The 21,433-nt window shown below is 38.3% G+C and overlaps 1 protein-coding gene across 8 annotated transcripts in view; it reads right to left on the bottom strand.

Annotated features, from left to right (window-relative positions):
* The window catches only part of LOC123524461 (mediator of RNA polymerase II transcription subunit 23-like), a 299,330-nt gene that overhangs the window by 175,032 nt on the left and 102,865 nt on the right, over positions 1-21,433 (bottom strand). For 4 of the 8 annotated variants that reach the window (XM_045302672.2, XM_053538843.1, XM_053538845.1 and 1 more), the window contains one exon: positions 11,795-11,899. The exons of the other annotated variants lie outside the window; for them this stretch is intronic. In XM_045302672.2, coding sequence (XP_045158607.1) covers positions 11,795-11,899 — 105 coding nt within the window. The remainder of the gene's footprint in view (positions 1-11,794; positions 11,900-21,433) is intronic. 8 annotated transcript variants of the gene reach the window in all.

The raw sequence follows: 21,433 nt of genomic DNA, 5'->3' as shown, positions 1-21,433 counted from the left end.
GTGCAGTGGTTCGCGAGTAAAATGCCTTCATGCAAAAAGTTAACGTTGGCCCCTGTGACCTTGACCTTTGACCTGGTGACCCCAAATTCAATAGGGGGGGAAGTACTCAATAAGTACTTTCAGCATGTGAAGTTTGAAGATCCTGGGTGCAGTGGTTAGCAAGTAAAGTGCCTTCATGCAAAAAGTTAAAGCTGTGATGAACGAACGAACTAACGAAAGAACGAACGGACCCACAGTTGAAAACTAATATGCCTACCTTCGGGGGCATAAAAAGGGAAGTAATTCATAAAAAAATTTATTGTAAGAGAACAAACAAAGCAGTCTGAAAGACAGCTAAATCACCCGCCACTGGTATGGATAGTGAAAGGGTAAACCTTTGACCTTTAGCTGTGACCTTGACCTTGAACTGACATGGCTGACCAAAGAATTCTGCACATCGTCTAGATGAGGTGATCATTTGACCCAAGTTTCATGAAAATCCTAAAAGGGGTTTAGGAGATACAGAGCTCAAACCTTTGAACTTGTGTTGTGACCTTGACCTTGAGTTGACATGGCTGACTCATGAGTTTTTTGATGAGGTAATCATTTGACCAAAGTTTAATGTAAATCTTTCAAGGGGTTTAGGAGATACAGAATGAACACAAAATGGAAGGCTCAAACTTTTGACTCTAAGTTGTGACCTTGACCTTGAGCCGGCATGGCTGACTCATCAATTATGCACATCATCTTGATGAGGTGATCAACTGACCCAAGTTTGATGAAAATCCTTCAAGGGGTTTAGGAGATACAGAGCGGACACAAAATGGAAGGCTCAAACCTTTGACCTTGAGTTGTGACCTTGACCTCGAGCCAACATGGCTGACTCATGAGTTCTGCACATCGTCTTGATGAGGTGATCATTTAATCCAAGTTTCATGATTATCTTTCAAGGGGTTTAGGAGATACAGAGCGGACACGAAATGGAAGGCTCAAACCTTTGACCTTGAGTTGTGACCTTGACCTTGAACCGACATGGCTGACTCATGGGTTCTGCACATCGTCTTGATGAGGTGATCATTTGACCCAAGTTTCATGAAAATCCTTCAAGAGGTTTAGGAGATACAGAGCGGACACAAAATGTTACGGAAGGGCAGAAGGATGGAAGGACGGACGGAGACCATTCCTATAACTCCCCACCACTTGTGGCGGGGGATTAAAAAGGGATCTGCCAAATAAATATAAGAGCTGAAATAAGACTTTCTCGAAACACATCGCAATTAGTCTTAATAGTCATAGATCGGTTGTATATGATATAAAAGATCGGTTGTATATAATATAAAAGGGTGTTTCCAATGCAAAATAATAGTGAAATTTGAAAATTTTTGAATTTTGACCATATTCTGAGTAGATGCGCCTATTCAGCAGAGATTTCTGGGATTAAAAAGCCAATATTTTGTCTCCGGAATGTCTATTGTGATAGAACTTTCATGAAAAATAGGTGTAAGAAAAAGTGATGTTCTCTAAAGATACATAAAGACGACCTGAAGTTGTCGCTTTTTGAAACAAAGAAGGATTTGAATTACTGACCTTTAACCTAAAAACAAGAGCACTGCAATGCAGAGCAGTATACACAAAGCAAAGTCATATATGACCTTTGACCCTTAAGTGTCACCTTGACCTTAAAGCGAGTCATCCAGTACATGCGCTCTGCACATCGCCTCAGTGTGGTGAACACTTGTGCCAAATTTCTTTGAAATCCTTCCAGCAGTTCAAGAGTTAGAGAGCGGACACAGCAAAGTCATATATGACCCTTTGACTCCTAAGTGTGACCTTTACCTTGAAGCTAGTCATCCGAAACAAGCGCTCTGCACGTCGTCTCAGTGTGGTGAACATTTGTGCCAAGTTTCTTCGAAATCCTTCAAGCAGTTCAAGAGTTACAGAGCGGACACGAAACACACTCATATGACCTTTGAACCCTAAGTGTGACCTTGACCTTGAAGTGAGACATCCAAAACATGCGCTCTGCACATCGTCTCAGTGTGGTGAACATTTGTGCCAAGTTTCTTCGAAATCCTTCAAGCAGTACAAGAGTTACAGAGCGGACACGAAACACACTCATATGACCTTTGAACCCAGGGGGTTTTTTTTATTCTATAGCAGAGGCCGAATATCGGCCTCTTCCCCCAGCCGAGGATTTCCCCCACAGCCAAGGATTTCCCCTACCACAGTCGAAATTCCCCTACGTCCGAAATTCCCCCCTCCAAAATCGTAAACAAAGCAATGGAGATTACTCCCAGCGATTTTCCCGACCGAATATCGGACCCGTTCACAATTGCAGATGGTCTTTCACAATTTTCAATGGGTGTGAAAACCTTTAGAAATAGTAGAAAAATGTTAGAAGAGCGTTCAGTGGACCTGAGGTTCCGGTTTTGACCAGCGAAAATCGATAAAAACTCGTATCTGACCCGCACATAATATGCCGTGGGCGTCTGCTTGTCTCGCGGTAATACTCTTTGATGCGTAACGAGTTCGAAAGCTCTGCCCCTTGTCAATCAAAATCCCAGTGAACTTCATACTGTTTGTCGACACCGGCGTAAGTATGACAGTAGGCGGAGTGTCTTATGTTAATTAGCTACTGACAGATGTCACGCCACGCGCCGACTGACACGTGGTTATCATCAGTATGTAATATAGATGATTGATAAACAATGCAGCGTCAGATTATCGTGTTTGTACCTCTTGTTAATTAGCGGTAACAGCTTATGCTGTATTGTGTAAAATGTGTTGTTAATTCAAAGTAATTATTTTATGTGCTTGATTCGATTAAATAAGCCGGTCGGCCGTTACGCAAATTTATTATCTTTGCCGAGGTATTTTGCTAGAGCAAAATAAAATATAAATGTTTTAAGTAATCAGATATTATAAGTATGGAATAGTTCTGGTGAAAAGATGAAATTTTATCAAGAATTTTTAATGTTTGCTTTCGTTTTTTTCATATTTGTCACACGTTTTCGCGATCGTGATTTTCGGACTTTTTTATCCTTTCTTGCAAGATTTTCTAGTACAATTGAATTGAAACAAGGGTGCAGAATGTCACAATATACGCCCGTCACAGCAAATTTGTTTACACTAGCACCTGTATTTGCAAATGGAATTTTAATTTTCTAGTTGTTTACAATGTTGTTTTTTTTTTAGAAATTATTGTAATTCTTTTATTTTTCTAAGTCCACAAAAAAAATCCTTACCAGGTAGAGATACCTTAAAATACACCCAAAATTTGAAAGTAACATCAATGTTGTACCACAGAAAAGTGGTCTTGGTTTTTCCCTACGGTCAATTATAAAAAAGTTACAATGTAAGTTATTTATAGTAACAACTAAGGGAAGTTAATCTTTAAAGAGAAAAAAAAAAAAAAAAAAAAAAATCGAAAAAAAAAAAATTACAAGTCCACACAAAAATCCTTACCAGGTAGAGATAGCTCAAAATACACCTCAGAATTGGATGTAACATGCATGTTGTACTACAGAAAAGTGGTCTCGATTTTTCCCTACGACTTGTAATGAAAAAGTTACAATATAAGCTATTTATAGTAACAGCAAAGGGAAGTAATTCAAAAGAAGGGACCAGTGCATGACACTCCGTCTCATGATGGTGTACAATTGTGCCAAGTTACATCAAAATCCCTCCATGCATGAAGAAGAAATGCTCCGGAAAAAAGTCATTCTTGTATCTGACCTTTGACCTTTAAGTGTGACCTTGACCTTAGACCGAGGGACCTGGTTCTTGCGCATGACACTCCGTCTCATGCTTGTGAACATTTGTGCCAAGTTGTATCAAAATCCCTCAATGCATGAAGAAGAAATGCTCCGGACAAGTTTTCATTCTTGTATCCTTTGACCTCTAAGTGTGACCTTGACCTTAGACCTAGGAACCTGGTTCTTGCGCATGACACTCCCTCTCATTATGGTGAACAACTGTGCCAAGCTACATCAAAATCATTCCATGCATGAAGAAGATATGCTCCGGACAAAGTCATTCTTGAATTTTTCATTCTTGTATCCTTTGACCTCTAAGTGTGACCTTGACCTTAGACCTAGGGACCTGGTTTTTGCGCATGACACTCCGTCTCATGATGATGAACAATTGTGCCAACTTTCATCAAAATCCCTCCATACATGAAGAAGATATGCTCCGGACAAAGTCATTCTTGAATTTGACCTTTGACCTCTAAGTGTGACCTTGACCTTAGACCTAGGGACCTGGTTCTTGCGCATGACACTCCGTCTCATGATGGTGAACAACTGTGCCAAGTTTCATCAAAATCCCTCCATGCATGTAGAAGATATGCTCCGGACAAGGTCTCTGGACGCCGCCCGCCCGCCCGCCCGCCCGCCCAACCGCCCATCCGCCCGCCAGGGGCGTTCCCATAATACGTCCCGTTTTTCAAACGGGCGTATAATAAAAAGCCAACAAAAGCATGCATTTAATAATAATATGATGACTCTTGCAAAAGCATCTCTTATTTTGAAGCATTTTTGTGAATAAAAGCATGTGACCTTTAAATATTCAATGATTTGAGCATTTCAACTCTCCCCACCCACCTTGTTACAATGATAAGTGAACATTAGTGCAAGTCCATCTATTGCTAAGTGACAGTGTGTATAGTTGCTAAAAGTTGCAAGAATATGTAATAAAAACATAGTTTAAAGTGTTTATTATGCATAATTGTAAATTCCCCCCTGAGTGAAAAAATCCCCCAAAACTGCTCGTCGCGCGCTATTTTCTTCCCCCAATGACAGGCTGGGGCCTCTTCCCCCAGTCGTAAAAAAAAACCCTGGAACACTAAGTGTGACCTTGACCTTGAAGTGAGACACCCAAAACATGCGCTCTGCACATCGTCTAAGAGTGGTGAACATTTGTGTCAAGTTTCTTTGAAATCCTTCAAGGGGTTCAAGAGTTACAGAGCAGACACGAAATTGCTAATGGACGACGGACAGACAGACGGACACCGGGGGTATAACATAATACGTCCCTTCTGGCGTATAAAAATGCCTAAAATACTGAAAATCTAACAAGAGCTGTCGGAGGACAGCAACGCTCGACTATTCAACAGCCTTGTCAATTGAATGAATACAAAAGTTGAAAAAGGGGCATAATTTTGTAAAATGCAAAGTAGAGGTATTGAACCTCTGTACTGCATGTCATATCATGACAGTGAACAAGTGTGTGAAGTTTCAATCCTTTCCAATTTGTGGATACTGAGATACCAGCTTACATACAAAAACTTAACAAAAAACTGCTAAGTCAAAGGGGCATAATTTTGTAAAAATGCCAAGTAGAGTTATGGGACCTTCACAGTGCATGTTAGATCATGACAGTGAACAAGTGTGTGAAGTTTCAATCCATTCCAATTAGTGGATACTGAGATATTAGATTACATACAAAAATTTAACCAAAAACTTCTAAGTCGAAAAAGGGGCATAATTTTGAAAAAAAAGAGAGTAGAGTTATGGGACTTGCTTAGTGCATGTCAGATCATGATAGTGAACAAGTATGTGAAGTTTCAATCCATTCCCATTAGTAAGTACTGAGATACTAGCTTACATACAAAACCTTAATCAAAAATTTCTAAGTCGAAAAAGGGGCATAATTTTGTAAAAAAGCAAAATAGAGTTATGGAACCTGTGCAATGTAAGTCAGTTTGTCACAGTGAATAAGTGTGTGAAGTTTCAATCCATTCCCACAAGTGGTTACTGAGATACCAGCTTACATACAAAACCTTAACCAAAATCGGGACGCGGACGCCGACGCATGGGCGAGTGCAATAGCTCACTTTTCTATGAATAGTCGAGCTAAAACTAGAATTTCTAACAATAGACTAATTCTTGGAATTTAAGGGGAAGTAACTCAGTACAAAAGTTTTCAAGAGAGATGACATCATTAATGAGTTATAGGCATTTTTTTTTCTTATTATGGAAACAGAGAATGCACATATAATTATTCATTTTATAACTAACTAGAGCTATCACTAAAGGTGATTAATATACCCCCCCCCCCCACCCCCCGCATGCACTGACACAGTACATTGCAATTTGACGCACACGATATTGCATAATTATGTGGACTGTATGTATATAGACTGTATGTATACAGTATAGTAACAAAAAACAAAATCCCATAACTGTGCAGAATATTTATCTAAAAGAATGTAACATGACCATGCAAAACTACTGTTGTTACTGATCACTTGTGTGAAGTTTCATTAAATTGTGTGCAAGGGTTTGGCAGATTAGGCACGCACAAGATTGCATATGCAGACTGTATGTACATAGTATGTTAACAAGAAACAAAGTCCCATAACTCTGCAATTTTTGTTGCTGAAAGAACCTAACATGCCCCATGCACAACTACTGTTGTTACTGATCAATTGTGTGAAGTTTCATTAAATTGTGTCAAGGGGATGAGGAGAGATGGTGCGCACAAGATTGTGTCTATGTATATAGTAAAGTAACACAAAAACAAAGTCCCGTAACTCTGCAATTTTTTTTTCTAAAAGAACCTAACATGCCCCATGCACAACTACTGTTGGTACTGATCACTTGTGTGAAGTTTCATTAAATTGTGTCAAGGGGATGAGGAGAGATGGTGCGCACAAGATTGTGTCTATGTATATAGTATAGTAACAAAAAAACAAAGTCCCATAACTCTGCAATTTTTTTTTCTAAAAGAACCTAACATGCCCCATGCACAACTACTGTTGGTACTGATCACTTGTGTGAAGTTTCATTAAATTGTGTCAAGGGGATGAGGAGAGATGGTGCACACAAGATTGCGTCTACGGACAGAAGCACAGACGGCCAGACGGACAGACAGACAGACAACCTGAAACCAGTATACCCCCCCTTACAACTTTGTTGTCGGGGGTTACAATAATTAAACCCATACCCTAAACAAAAGAGATGACATCATTAATGAGTTATATGCAATTATTATTTTTTTCTTATTATGGAAACAAAGAATGCACATATAATTACTCATATTATAACTAATAATTAAACCCAGAAATTTCAGTACTAAATAAATTAATCATCAATCTACTAGGGTAGTCCATTCACTGCTGAGTTGTAATAGGAAAATAATGGACAACTTGAATCATTATCTCATTAGTGTCTGCAGACTTTATGACCCTTCTACAGGTAAGGCCATAAAAACCAATTAACTACTTGGAGGGCCACTGGATATAAAATTATATTAGAAATCAAAATAAACAAAGGGCCATAACTCATTGAAATATTGCTGAACCAGTTTGATTTTCAGGGGGACACAACTTTGGTACTAATACATCATTCTGACAAAGTTTGGTAGAAATACAGCCTCTATCGCATACACAAGGTTTTTCTTTTATTTGACCTAGTGATCTAGTTTTTGACCCAAGATTTGAGCCAAGTTTCTTTGAAATCCTTCAAGGGGTTCCAGAGTTACAGAGCTTTGACCCCTTAGTATGACCTTGACCTTGAAGCCAGCCATCCGAAACATGCGCTCTGCACGTCGATGTGGTGAACATTTGTGCCAAGTTTGTTTAAAATCCTTCAAGCAGTTCAAGAGTTACAGAGCGGACATGAAACAAACTCATATGACCTTTGACCCCTAAGTGTGACTTTGACCTTAAGCGAGCCATCCAGAACATGGGCTCTGCACGTCGTCCAGATGTGGTGAACAATTGAATCAAGTTTCTTTGAAATTCTTCAACGGGTTCAAATGTTACAGAGCGGACACGAAATTGCTAATAGACGGAGGGACACCTGGAATATAACATAATACATCCCTTTGGGTGTATAAAAATATTTTACAGACTGTACAGGAAACAAGAGCTGTGGGAGGACAGCAACACTCAACTATTCAACAGTCTTGGTTTAAACATATTTTATTTCCAAATATGTACATTTTGAATAATAAGTTAATACATCAATTTTTGATTGGACTGGAAGCCAGTAGGCTTATTGAAGTCCTCTACATATTCAACAGTCTTGTCAAATGAATGAATATTCAAGTCAAACTAGAATGTGTCTGCAGGACACAGGGTGTGCCCCCCACTGGTACATTTGTCACAAATAAAGGGCAATAATTCAAATGTTTACAGTCTTAATGGGGTAAAGCCTCAACAAACATTTTATGAAAAGGATTCATTATTATAGGCCATATACTTTTTGAGCTATGAGCATCACAAACAAAAAATCCACTATTTTGTCTATATCAAGGGCCATAACTCTGTAATAAGCGCTAAGATTCTCAAGAAGAATGCAAAATGTGCAAGGTCACATCATGATAAAGACTCAAGCAAGGTTCCATGAATTTACATCAAATACTTTTTGAGCTAGGCACATGATTAGGTGAAAGTGCATTTTTTTACTATTTCTGGGGCCATAACTTTAAAAATTGGTGGTGGAGCCAGCCAAAAAAAAGAAGTGTGCAAGTTTATATCATGATAAAGACTTATGCAAGTTTTCAACCATTTATATATCATACTTTTTCAGCTAGGTGCGTCACAAGGTGAAAATGTGCACTTTTGACTATTTCAGGGGCCATAACTCTGAAAATAGGGGACGGACCCAAATGATAAAATAGGAGGTGCTCAAGTTCATATCATGATCAAGACTCATGCAAGGTTTCATGAATCTATATCAAATACTTTTTGAGCTAGGCGTGTCACAAGGTGAAAATGTGCATTTTGGACTATTTCAGGGGCCATAACTCTGAAAATAGGGGGCGAAGCCAGACGAAAAATAGCAGGTGCACAAGTTCATATCATGATAAAGACTCATGCAAGGTTTAATCAATTTATATAAAATACTTTTGAGCTAGGCGCGTCACAAGATGAAAATGTGCATTTTTGACTATTACAGGGGCCATAACTCTGAAAAAAGGGGGCAGAACCAAACGAAAAATAGGAGGTGCACAAGTTCATATCACAATTAAGACACAAGCAAGGTTTCATGAATCTATATCACAAACTTTTTGAGCTAGGCACGTCACAAGGTGAAAATGTGCATTTTTGACTATTTCATGGGCCATACCTCTAAAAATAGGGGGCGGAGCCAGACAAAAAATAGAAGGTGTGCAAGTTCATATCATGATAAAGACTCATGCAAGGTTTCATCAATTTATATGAAATACTTTTGAGCTAGGCACGTCATGAACTTCGGACGGACGGACGGATGCACAGACAAGACCAAATCTATATGCCCCCACCACTCATTGGGGGGAGGGGGCACAAAAAGGGGCAAAATTTTATAAAATTGCAAAACAGGGTTATGGAACCTGTGCACTGCATGTCAGATCATGACAGTGAACAAGTGTGTGAAGTTTCAATCCATTTCCATCAGTGGGTACTGAGATATCAGCTTACATATAAAACCTTTACCAAAAATTTTAAGTCAAAAACGGGGCATAATTTTGCAAAAAAACAAAACAGAGTTATGGAACCTGTGCAGTGTAAGTCAGTTTATCATAGTGAATAAGTGTGTTAAGTTTCAATCCATTCCCACAAGTGGTTACTGAGATACCAGCTTACATACAAAAGCTTCACCAAATCAGGACTCTGACGCCGACAAAGACGCCAACGCGAAGGCTGACGCACGGGTGAGTTCAATAGCTCTACCTACTCTTTGAATAGTCGAGCTAAAAATCAATGTTGACTGACCTTCAGATGTGACTTTGACATTTGCACTAGGGGTCTGGGTATTGCACATGACACATTGTCTCATTATGGTGAACATTTGCATCAAGTAACATTAAAAGACAAGTTGTCTCATTATGGAAAACATTTGTGCTAAGTAACATTAAAATCTCTTCATGGATGACAGAGTTATTGATCATACAGGAAACTAGATGTGTGTCCATAGGACACAGGTGCCCCCACTCCTGCCACTGTAACGTGGTTTAATGACTTGGGTTAAACAATCTTTAAGATGTTTGCAACACAAACTTTTAAGAACCTTATGTGTATTTTTCACTTAGTTGGCCATAACTCTAGCCTAGCTGAGTAAAATCCTAAAGAGAACACTTCATAGGCTAAAAAACAATCCTCTAATGTTTTATGATTCTAGGACAAGTACATTTTAACATACATGTTTCACAAACGTTCTGTTCTTTAGTAAGTCTGGACAAGAAGTCTGGTCTTGTGTAGTGAAATAATGACTGTAGGTAAAATATTTTTGGTACTACGCACGACAAAACATTAAAATGACAATTTATTCCTAGGTCAGGGGCCATAACTCCTACAATACTGAATGAATCCGGATGCGAAACCCCAGGTGCACAACTGCACATGCTGACCAACATTCCTGTAAATTTTGGTGACTCTAGGTCAAATACTTTTGGACCTACGCGCGACAAAACATTAAAATGACCAATTTTTAACTAAGTCAGGGGCCATAACTCCTTCACGACTCAATGAATCCGGACGCGAAACCCCAGGTGCACAACTGCACATGCTGATCAACATTCCTGTAAATTTTGGTGACTCTAGGTCAAATACTTTCGGACCTACGCGCGACAAAACATTAAAATGACCAATTTTTAACTAAGTCAGGGGCCATAACTCCTACAGGACTGAATGAATCCGGACGCGAAACCCCAGGTGCATAACTGCACATGCTGACCAACATTCCTGTAAACTTTGGTGACTCTATGTCAAATACTTTTGGAGCTACGCGCGACACAACATTAAAATGACCAAATTTTTACTAAGTCAGGGGCCATAACTCCTACACAACTGAATGAATCCGGACGTGAAACCCCAGGTGCATAACTAGACATGCTGACCAACATTCCTGTGAAGTTTTGTGACTCTACGTCAAATACTATTGGAGCTAGGCGCGACACAACACTAAAATGACCAATTTTTACAAAGTCAGGGGCCATAACTCCTACATGACTGAATGAATCCGGACGCTAAACCCCAGGTGCGCAACTACACTTGCTGACCAACATTCCTGTAAAGTTTTGTGACTCTATGTCAAATATTTTTGGAGCTAGGCGCGACACAACATTCTCAGAAGGACGGAAGCCGACGGACAAGAGCTATATGCCCCCAGCACTCACTGGGGGTGGGGGTAGGGGGGCAAAAAACACTATCAATCTTTGACCTCCAAGTGTGACCTTGACTTTTGAGTTAGGGGTCTGGGTGTTGTGCATAACACATCATCTTATCATGGGGAACATTTGTGCCAATTTGCTGAGTTACAGTCCGGACAGGAAAAAAGCCTTTTTGGCCTTTGACTTCCATGTGTGACCTTGACCTTTCAGCTAAGGGTCCGGGTTTTCAGCATGACACATTGTCTCATCCTGGGGAATATTTGTGCAAACTGATATTTAAATCCTGTTTTGCATCACAAAGTTATAGATCGGACAGTTAAGCATGACACATTGTCTTATGATGGGGTACATTAATGGGCCAAGAAATATTAAAATCCCTTCACCGATGGCAGAACTATGGACCAGACAGGAAAAAAGCCCTGTTGACACTGACTTTCAATTATGAACTTGACCTTTAAGCCTGGGGTCCAGGTTTTGCACATAACACATTGACTCATCATGGAGAACATTTGTGCCAAGTAATATTAAAATCCCTTGATGAATGACAGAGTTATGGACCGGACACAAAATTGCAGATGGAATGACAGATGGAAAAGCGCAATCCTATAGTCCCCAAAACTGGTTTTCCACCAGTAGGGGACTAAAAAAGTTCCTGTGAAACTTGGCAAATGATCACCCCCTTGGGCTCCACTGATCTAAACAAGAGTTAGTTACTTACCCAATGGGGCCAGTTTTTCACCTCTGGGCTCATCTTAGTAATTTCATTAACAGCCAAGTAGCTTGGTAACAAACAAACATTGCGGTCCAAAATGTAAGCTACCACCTGAAAATTACAGATTGACATCAGTCTCTAGATGACTTTCACTTTCAAAGACGGTCCAAACGTGGTCAGTTTCAGGATGTTTCATATAAATCAAGAATATATACTGAATATAAGAATTTACTACAAGAGGGCCATGATGGCCCTGTATCGCTCACCTGAGTACCATTGCTCAAAATGATATGATCAAGTTTTGACATAGAGCACATAGGCATATACATCAAATATCATCAGGATAAACATTTTCTTGTAATTGTCCCTTTTGACCTAGTCAGGGCCAATTTCCATACCAAGTTTGAGGGTCCTAGGCTAAAATGCTGCATTATTCCTTACCCTGGAAGACTTAAATAACATTTAAAACCAATCTCACTAGATGCTGCCGAGATATTCATTTACATAAAATAAAGAGAGTTAATTTGTCATAAATTCAGTCAAAAGTTATCTACCCTGATTGGCCGAGTCCATCTGATGGCACAAATGACATTTCAAACCAGTATCTTCATTGGTTACTGAGACACACCCATTTTAATTTGAAACAAAGCGAGGCAATTTGATATAAAATCAGTCCATAGCTATCTACCCTGATTGCCTCATTCCAACTAAAGACAATAATGAAATTTCAAATGAGTTCTATAAATATTTACCGAGATAAATCCATTTTTATTAAAATCAGGGGAGGTAATCATTCACTGGTATATGCATGTAGAAGATACAGAGTACAAGCCTATACAACAATATATTAGTAAAGTATTCATGGCCATTATTTTTTTATTTTTTGGTTTACGAACCGCCAGGATGACACATGGTCGTAGGAGGAGGGAAAAAAAAATAAAATTAAAAAAACAGAATCAGAATTTTTTTTTTCCGTAGGACACGGACCTTTGAAAGGAATATGGGTAAATTCTACATAACATTACACAGGCTGCATGTTATAATCTTCTTTCCCACTTTTGATGATTTTTCCTGCAAATATACCTGTGACCTTGGTTATATTTGATTAAAAATGAGCCTTGGGGCTTGTCATAGCAGCTTGAGAAAAAATTTTGTCTTGGTATTTCTGTGAAATTACATTAATATACAGCTGGGCAGGTAGCTGTAACATTTTTCTTGAAAGGACTGTACTATACATAAAAACTGCATATATTCTCACAAACTAAATGATTGGAGCCATAGAAGTCATATGTTAAACACTGACTGAAATTAATACCTTCTGTTAAAACAACAGATGGAAGAATCTAATATTCCCCACATTTGAACAACACTGTCAGATCTTAAACCCATGGATATATGATTTTACACTCAGCAGCTTTCAAGCATCTTGGCTGTTTATGGACCCAGTCTGAAACTTAGGAGTACAGCTATATGACAACATACACTGCACTGTGCCTAATAAGCAATTATCTTTTTAAGTGTTAGGAATAGGAAGTGTCTAGCCATCTGGTAAACAGACACCTAGCCTATGTCTGTTAACTGAAGTCTTGCCTTTCCTCATATGGTTTTCTTGGTATTTGTTAATTTATTTTATGAACAGGCCTAATATAGCGTAAGATACTTCAGCGCTCTCGGTTTATATACTGGATTTGGAAAAGCCGCAACTATGAAAAAACAAAATATAAACAAGAGTGCAAGAATGTCACAATATACGCCCGTCGCAGCAAATTTCTTTACTCTAGCACCTGTATTTGCAAATGGAATTTTAATTTTGTGATAATTTTTGTAATAACTAAGTGTTTTGTTTTTCTTAGTTCACAAAAAAACTCCTTACCAGGTAGAGATACCTTAAAATACACCTAAAATTGGAAAGTAACATCTATGTTGTAGCACAGAAAAGTGGTCTTGGTTTTTCCCTACGCTCAATTATAAAAAAGTTACAATTTAAGTTATTTATAGTAACAACTAAGGGAAGTTAATCTTAAAAAAAAAAAAAAAAAAAAAAAAAAAAAAAAAAAAAAAAAAAAAAAGGTAAGTCCTCACAAAAATCTTTACCAGGTAGAGACTGGTCAAAATACACCTCAAAGTTGGATGTAGCATGCATGTTGTACTACAGAAAAGTGGTCTCGATTTTTCCCTACGACTAGTAATGAAAAACTTACAATATAAGCTATTTATAGTAACAACAAAGGGAAGTAATTCTAAAGAAAGGAACTGCACATGACACTTCGTCTCATGATGATGTATAATTGTGTCAAGTTACATCAAAATCCCTCCATGCATGAAGAAGAAATGCTTCGGACAAAGTCATTCTTGTATCTGACCTTTGGCCTCTAAGTGTGACCTTGACCTTAGACCTAGGGACCTGGTTCTTGTGCATGACACTACGTCTCGTGGTGGTGAACATTTGTGCCAAGTTATATCAAAATCCCTCTATGCATGAAGAAGAAATGCTCCGGACAAGGTTTTCATTCTTGTATCCTTTGACCTCTAAGTGTGACCTTGACCTTAGACCTAGGGACCTGGTTCTTGCGCATGACATTCCTTCTCATGATGATGAACAATTTTGCCAACTTTCATCAAAATCCCTCTATGCATGAAGAAGATATGCTCCGGACAAAGTCATTCTTGAATTTGACCTTTGACCTCTAAGTGTGACCTTGACCTTAGACCTAGGGACCTGGTTCTTGCGCAGACACTCCGTCTCATGATGGTGAACAACTGTGCCAAGTTTCATCAAAATCCCTTCATGCATGTAGAAGATATGCTCCGGACAAGGTCTGTGGACGCCGCCCGCCCGCCCGCCCGCCAGGGGCGTTCCCATAATACGTCCCGTTTTTCAAACGGGCGTATAAAAAGCGGCATTTAGAGTTTTGGAAGCCAGGACTAGGCCTAATGTAATACAACAGTTCATCTTTGCAATGATCTTTGAAAATTCTGTTAGTCAATATTTGTCTTGCCACATCTACTGCACAACAACATTGGAAAAGACAGTAATTACATCTATAATCAACATTGATCTGATGTTAATATATAACGTACAATAATTTCATTAAAAATACGTAATTCATAACTTTTAAACAAATAGGTTACCGTACGCCAAAAAGCTGTACAGGCTAAACGTTTGCTTACCGGGCCTTACAATTACACAGTTTTAATGTCCCCTGTACCAGTTTATATCATCAAACAAAAGTACTGTCATCATTGTGTATTTAAATGATATTTTTCGGGAAAAAATGCTTTCAAGTTCGCGTAATAAGCGGTGCATAGAATCACCATAATAAGCATTGCGCTATTGGAACGACAGTTACCATAAACGTAGTTGTATACTAAATACAGACTGCATATCACTGACAATTGGCCATTTTTTCAGGAAAGCACTACATCGCAACTTTGAACGTTCTTGCATTTTCATTAAAATTACTTCAAAACTTTGGAAATAATACAGCCTGGGCGCAGCCATTTTTAAAAGTTTCGTAAATTGCGTAACAAGCAGGCTGATTGGGCGCAGTATATATCGGAAATTTTAATTGGATGTTTACGTCATGCATAAGATATGAAGTTTAAAAATAGAATTATAGGAATTCCTAATGTTGATTTGACTCGTTCGCTGTGACGGATATTCGAAGAACGAGACTTTTTTTTTCTTTTTGGAATACGCGATGCATTTTTTCTTCTGCAAGCTTTCATGTCATAGGGGAGGAAATAAAAAAATCACGTTTTTCCAATTTTATTTTTTTTCTGAAAACACGTTTTTTTGAGCAGCGGTTCCGTAAACCGAAAGATCAAAAATAAAAGGCCCATATCAATAAATGTTCAATCAAGAGTTACGTAATATGACTATTTCTTACCATGGAAGACATAAATAATATTTCAAACCAATCTCATTAGAAGCTGCTTAGAGGTGTATTCATTTATACAAGAGGGCCATCATGGCCCTATATCGCTCACCTGTTATCATTGCACTTGAGGACAAGAAGGTCCTCAGAAAAAATATCTAAGTCCAAAGGACAGGAACAACAAAGGAAAGAAATTTAACCAAAAAGAAAAAAAAAATCTTACAAGGTACAGATATGTCAAAATACACCTAAAAATTGCAGGTATCATCCATGTTGTACCACAGAAAAGTGGTCTCTGTTTTTCCCTACAGCCAATAATAAAACAAGAGGACCATGATGGTCCTGAATCGCTCACCTCTTCCCACATGACCCAGTTTTGAGTACGACGTCGTTTTTTCTATTATTTGACATAGTGACCTAGTTTTTGAGCCCATGTGACCCAGTCTTGAACCTGACCTAGATATTATCAAGATAAAAATTCTGACCAATTTTCATGAAGTTCCATTGAAAAATATGGTCTCTAGAGAGGTCACAAGGTTTTTCTATTATTTGACCTATTGACCTAGTTTTCGAAGGTACGTGACCCTGTTTTGAACTCTACCTAGATATCATCAAGGTGAACATTCTCACTAATTTTCATGAAGATCTCATGAAAAATATGGCCTCTAGAGAGGTCACAAGGTTTCTCTAGTTTTATACCTACTGGCCTAGTTTTTGACCGCACGTGACCCAGTTTCGAAATTGACCTAGATATCATCAAGGTTAACATTCAGATCAATTTTCATGAAGATCCATTGAAAAATATGGCCTCTACAGAAGTCAAAAGATTTTAATAATTTTAGACCTACTGTCCTAGTTTTTGACCGCAGTTGACCCAGTTTCAAACTTGACCTAGATATCATCAAGATGAACATTCAGACCAACTTTCACACAGATCCCATGAAAAGTATGGCCTCTAGAGAGGTCACAAGGTTTTTTTTACTATTTGACCTACTGACCTAGTTTTTTAAGGCATGTGACCCAGTTTCAAATCTGACCAAGATATCATTAAGGTGAACATTCTGACCAATTTTTATGGAGATCCATTCACAAGTATGGCCTCTAGAGAGGTAACAAGGTTTTTCTATTTTTAGACCTACTGACCTAGTTTTTGACCGCACATGACCTTGTTTCGAACTTGACCTAGATATCATCAAAATGAACATTCAGACCATTTCTCACACAGATCCCATGAAAAATATGGCCTTTAGATAGGTCACAAGGTTTTTCTATTATTTGACCTACTGACCTAGTTTTTGAAGGCATGTGACCCACTTTCGAACTTGACCTAGATATCATCAAGATAAACATTCAGACCAACCTTCATACAGATCCCATAAAAAATATGGCCTCTAGAGAGGTCACAAGGTTTTTCTATTATTTGACCTACTGACCTACTTTTTGATGGCACGTGACCCACTTTCAAACTTGACCTAGATATCATCAAGGTGAACATTCTGACCAATTTTCATGAAGATCTCATGAACTATATGGCCTCTAGAGAGGTCACAAGGTTTTTCTATTTTTAGACCTACTGACCTAGTTTTTGACCGCACGTGACCCAGTTTCGAACTTGACCTAGATATCATCAATACGAACATTCAGACCAACTTTCATACAGATCCCATGAAAAATATGGCCTTAAGAGAGGTCACAAGGTTTTTCTATTATTTGACCTACTGACCTAGTTTTTGAAGGCACGTGACCCAGTTTCGAACTTGACCTAGATATCATCAAGGTGAACATTCTGACCAATTTTTATGAAAATCTTGTGAAATATATGGCCTCTAGAGAGGTCACAAGGTTTTTCTATTTTTAGACCTACTGACCTAGTTTTTGAAGGCACATGACCCAGTTTCGAACTTGACCTAGATATCATCAAGATGAACATTCTGACCAACTTTCATGAAGATCCCATGAAAAATGTGACCTCTAGAGTGGTCACAAGCAGAAGTTTACAGACGGACGGACGCACGCACGGACGACGGACACCGCGCAATCACAAAAGCTCACCTTGTCACTTTGTGACAGGTGAGCTAAAAAGTTACTAAAAATAAGCTATTTATAGTAATGTAAAAGGGATGTAATTAAAAAGAAAATGTATAAAAGAAGGATCTGCCAAATAAATCTGTTGACATAAATGAAATTTCAGATCAGTATCTTCATTAGTTACGGAGATATACCCATTTTAATTTGAAATAAAGGGAGGTAATTTGACATAAAATCAGTCCATAGTTATCTACCCTGATTGGCTCAGTCCAACTAATGACAATAATGAAATTTCAAACAAGTCCTATAAGTACTTACTGATATAAATCCATTTTGACCACAATCAGGGGAGGTAATCAGATATAAAATAACTCTGGAACCTACAATTGGATCTGATTTGTCATGGAATCCAAGATTTATTGTTGTTGAACATATTTTGGAAGTTTGTATTAAATAAAACCATAAATGAGGTCTCTATATCGCTGCAAAAGCCAAAATAGCCAATTTTGGACCTTTAAGGGGCCATAACTCTGGAACCCATGATGGAATCTGGCCAGTTCAAGAAAGGAACAAAGATCTTGTGGTGATAAAAGTTGTGTGCAAGTTTGGTTCAAATCAAATCATAAATGAAGTTGCTATTGTGCAGACAAGGTCAAAATAGCTAATTTTGGCCCTTTCAGGGGCCATAACTCTGGAACCCATTAAGGGATCTGGCCGGTTCAACAAAGGAACTGAGATCTTATGGCAACACAAGTTTTGTGCAAGTTTGATTAAATTCAAATCATAAATGAAGCTGCTATTGTGCAGACAAGGTCAAAATACCTAATTCTGGCCCTTTCAGGGGCCATAACTCTGGAACCTTTAATGGAATCTAGCCAGTTCAAGAAAGGAACCAAGGTCTTATAGTGATACAAGTTGTGTGCAAGTTTGATTAAAATAAAATCATAAATGAAGCTGCTATTCTGCAGAGAAGGTCAAAATAGCTAATTCTGGCCTTTTCAGGGGCCGTAACTCTGGAACCCATAACGGAATCTGGCCAGTTCAAGAAAAGAACCAAGATCTTATAGTGATACAAATTGTGTGCCAGTTTGGTAAAAATCAAATCATAAATAAAGCTGCTATTGTGCAGACAAGGTCAAAATAGCTGATTTTGGCCCTTTCAGGGGCCATAACTCTGGAACCCATCATGGGAACTGGCCAGTTCAAGAAAGGAACCGAGATCTTATGGTGATACAAGTTGTGTGCAAGTTTGGTTAAAATAAAATCATGAATGAAACCACTATCGTGCAGACAAGAAATTGTTGACGGACGCACGGACGTACGGACGGACGCACGGACGACGGACGAAGGGTGATCACAAAAGCTCACCTTGTCACTATATGACAGGTGAGCTAATAAAAAATAAATGGAGGTAATTTGTCATAAATTCAGTCAATATGTATCTTTACTGATTGTCGAAGTCCATCTGTTGACATAAATGCAATTTCAGATCAGTATCTTCATTAGTTATGGAGATATACCTTTTAATTTGAAATAAAGGGAGGTAATTTGACATAAAATCAGTCCATCAAGCCAAAATAGCAAATTCTGGACCTTTAAGGAGCCATAACTCTGGAACCTATGAAGGAATCTGGCCAGTTCAAGTAAAGAACCAAGCTCTTGTGGTGATACAAGTTGTGTGTAAGTTTGGTTAAAATCAAATCATAAATAAAGCTGCTATTGTGCAGACAAGGTCAAAATAGCTAATTTTGGCCCTTTCAGGAGCCATAACTCTGAAACCCATAAAGGGATCTGGCCAGTTCAAGAAAGGGACCGAGATCTTATGGTGACACAAGTTTTGTGCAAGTCTGATTAAATTCAAATCATAAATGAAGCTGCTATTGTGCAGACAAGGTCAAAATAGCTATATCTGGCCCTTTCATGAGCCATCACTCTGGAACCCATAACGGAATCTGGCCAGTTCAAGAAAGGAACCAAGATCTTACGTTGATACAACTTGTGTGCAAGTTTGGTAAAAATCAAATCATAAATAAAGATGCTATTGTGCAGACAAGGTCAAAATAGCTAATTCTGGCCCTTTCAGGGGCCATAACTCTGGAACCCATGATGGGATCTGGCCAGTTCAAGAAAGGATCTTCTGGTGATACAAGTTGTGTGCAAGTTTGGTTAAAATAAAATCATAAATGAAACCACAGAAAAGTGGTCTCATTTTTTCCCTACGGCCAATAATAAAAAAGTTACTAAAAATAAGCTATTTATAGTAAAGTAAAAAGGAAGTAATTAAAAGTAATTGTAAGTGAACAAAAGAAGATTGGCTCAGTCCAACTAATGACAATAATGAAATTTCAAACAAGTCCTATAAGTACTTACTGATATAAATCCATTTTGACCACAATCAGGGGAGGTAATCAGATATAAAACAACTCTGGAACCTACGATTGGATCTGATTTGTCATGGAATCCAAGATTTATTGTTGTTGAAGATATTTTGGAAGTTTGTATCAAGTCAAACCAAAAATGAAGTCTCTATGTCTGCAAAAGCCAAAATAGCCAATTTTGGACCTTTAAGGGGCCATAACTCTGAAGCCCATGAAGGAATCTGGCCAGTTCAAGAAAGGAAGCAAGATCTTGTGGTGATACAAGTTGTGTGCAAGTTTGGTTAAAATCAAATCATAAATGAAGCTTCTATTGTGCAGACAAGGTCAAAATAGCTAATTTTGGCCCTTTCAGGAGCCATAACTCTGGAACCCATTATGGGATCTGGCCGGTTCAAGAAAGGAACCGAGATCTTATGGTGACACAAGTTTTGTGCAAGTTTGATTACAGTCTAACCTGTGTTAAGCAGCCAGCCAGGGGAAGCAGACAAGGACTTCGGACACTATCATGTGCTTCTAGCCTATATTTTAAATGCAAATTTCTCCTTAAGTATTTAAACAATACCCAAATCGTTTCGAGTCAATGATAAACCAACGTATTAGTTAATTTATTACAGCAGAAACTGATTTGTATCTGTTCTTATCAAGATGTTTTTCTTATTTTATCTGGGCCAGGGTATATTTTCTTGAAAAAATAAAATGTTTAATTTCCGTAAAAATATAATGTCATCACTTTACCGAAGTTTTAAATATTTGAATTCCAGTCGAAAAAAGTGACACAATCTGTTTATTTAAGGAAAAAATAACATTTTAAGATTAAAATCGTATAAATAAATAAAAAAGAGAACTATATTTTTGCAAATAACCTGTACTTGATTTATCTATACACTGTTCGTAATGTAAAGTTATTGACGCATTACATGTGTGAATAGGTATACATGTATAAGTGACCGGTCAGTTTTATTACAGTGGTTCAGGTAGTTATTTAAGTACATGTATATGTCTTTATAGCTCTGTTATAAGTGATGGCAGATATTTGTGTGATGTATAACATTAATACTAAGAAAAGGCAGTAATCTTATCAAGGCCGTAGGGTGGGTTCTTGCTTGGGATAAGTACCAGTGGCACACATAATATTTGAGCCGCGCCATGAGAAAACCAACATAGTGCAATTGCGACCAGCTTGGATCCTGACCAGCCTGCACATCTGCGTAGTTTAGTCAGGATCCATGCTGTTCGCTAACGGTTTGTCTTATCCAATAGGCTTTGCAAGCGAACAGCATGGATCCTGACCAGACTGCGCAGATGCTCAGGCTGGTCTGGATCCACGCTGGTCGCAAAGCCACTATGTTGGTTTTCTCATA

The sequence above is a fragment of the Mercenaria mercenaria genome, chromosome 3, assembly GCF_021730395.1.
Source record: "Mercenaria mercenaria strain notata chromosome 3, MADL_Memer_1, whole genome shotgun sequence".
Lineage (NCBI taxonomy): Eukaryota > Metazoa > Mollusca > Bivalvia > Venerida > Veneridae > Mercenaria > Mercenaria mercenaria.
Note: the sequence above shows the minus strand (reverse complement) of the source record. Positions and strands in the feature narration are given on the sequence as shown.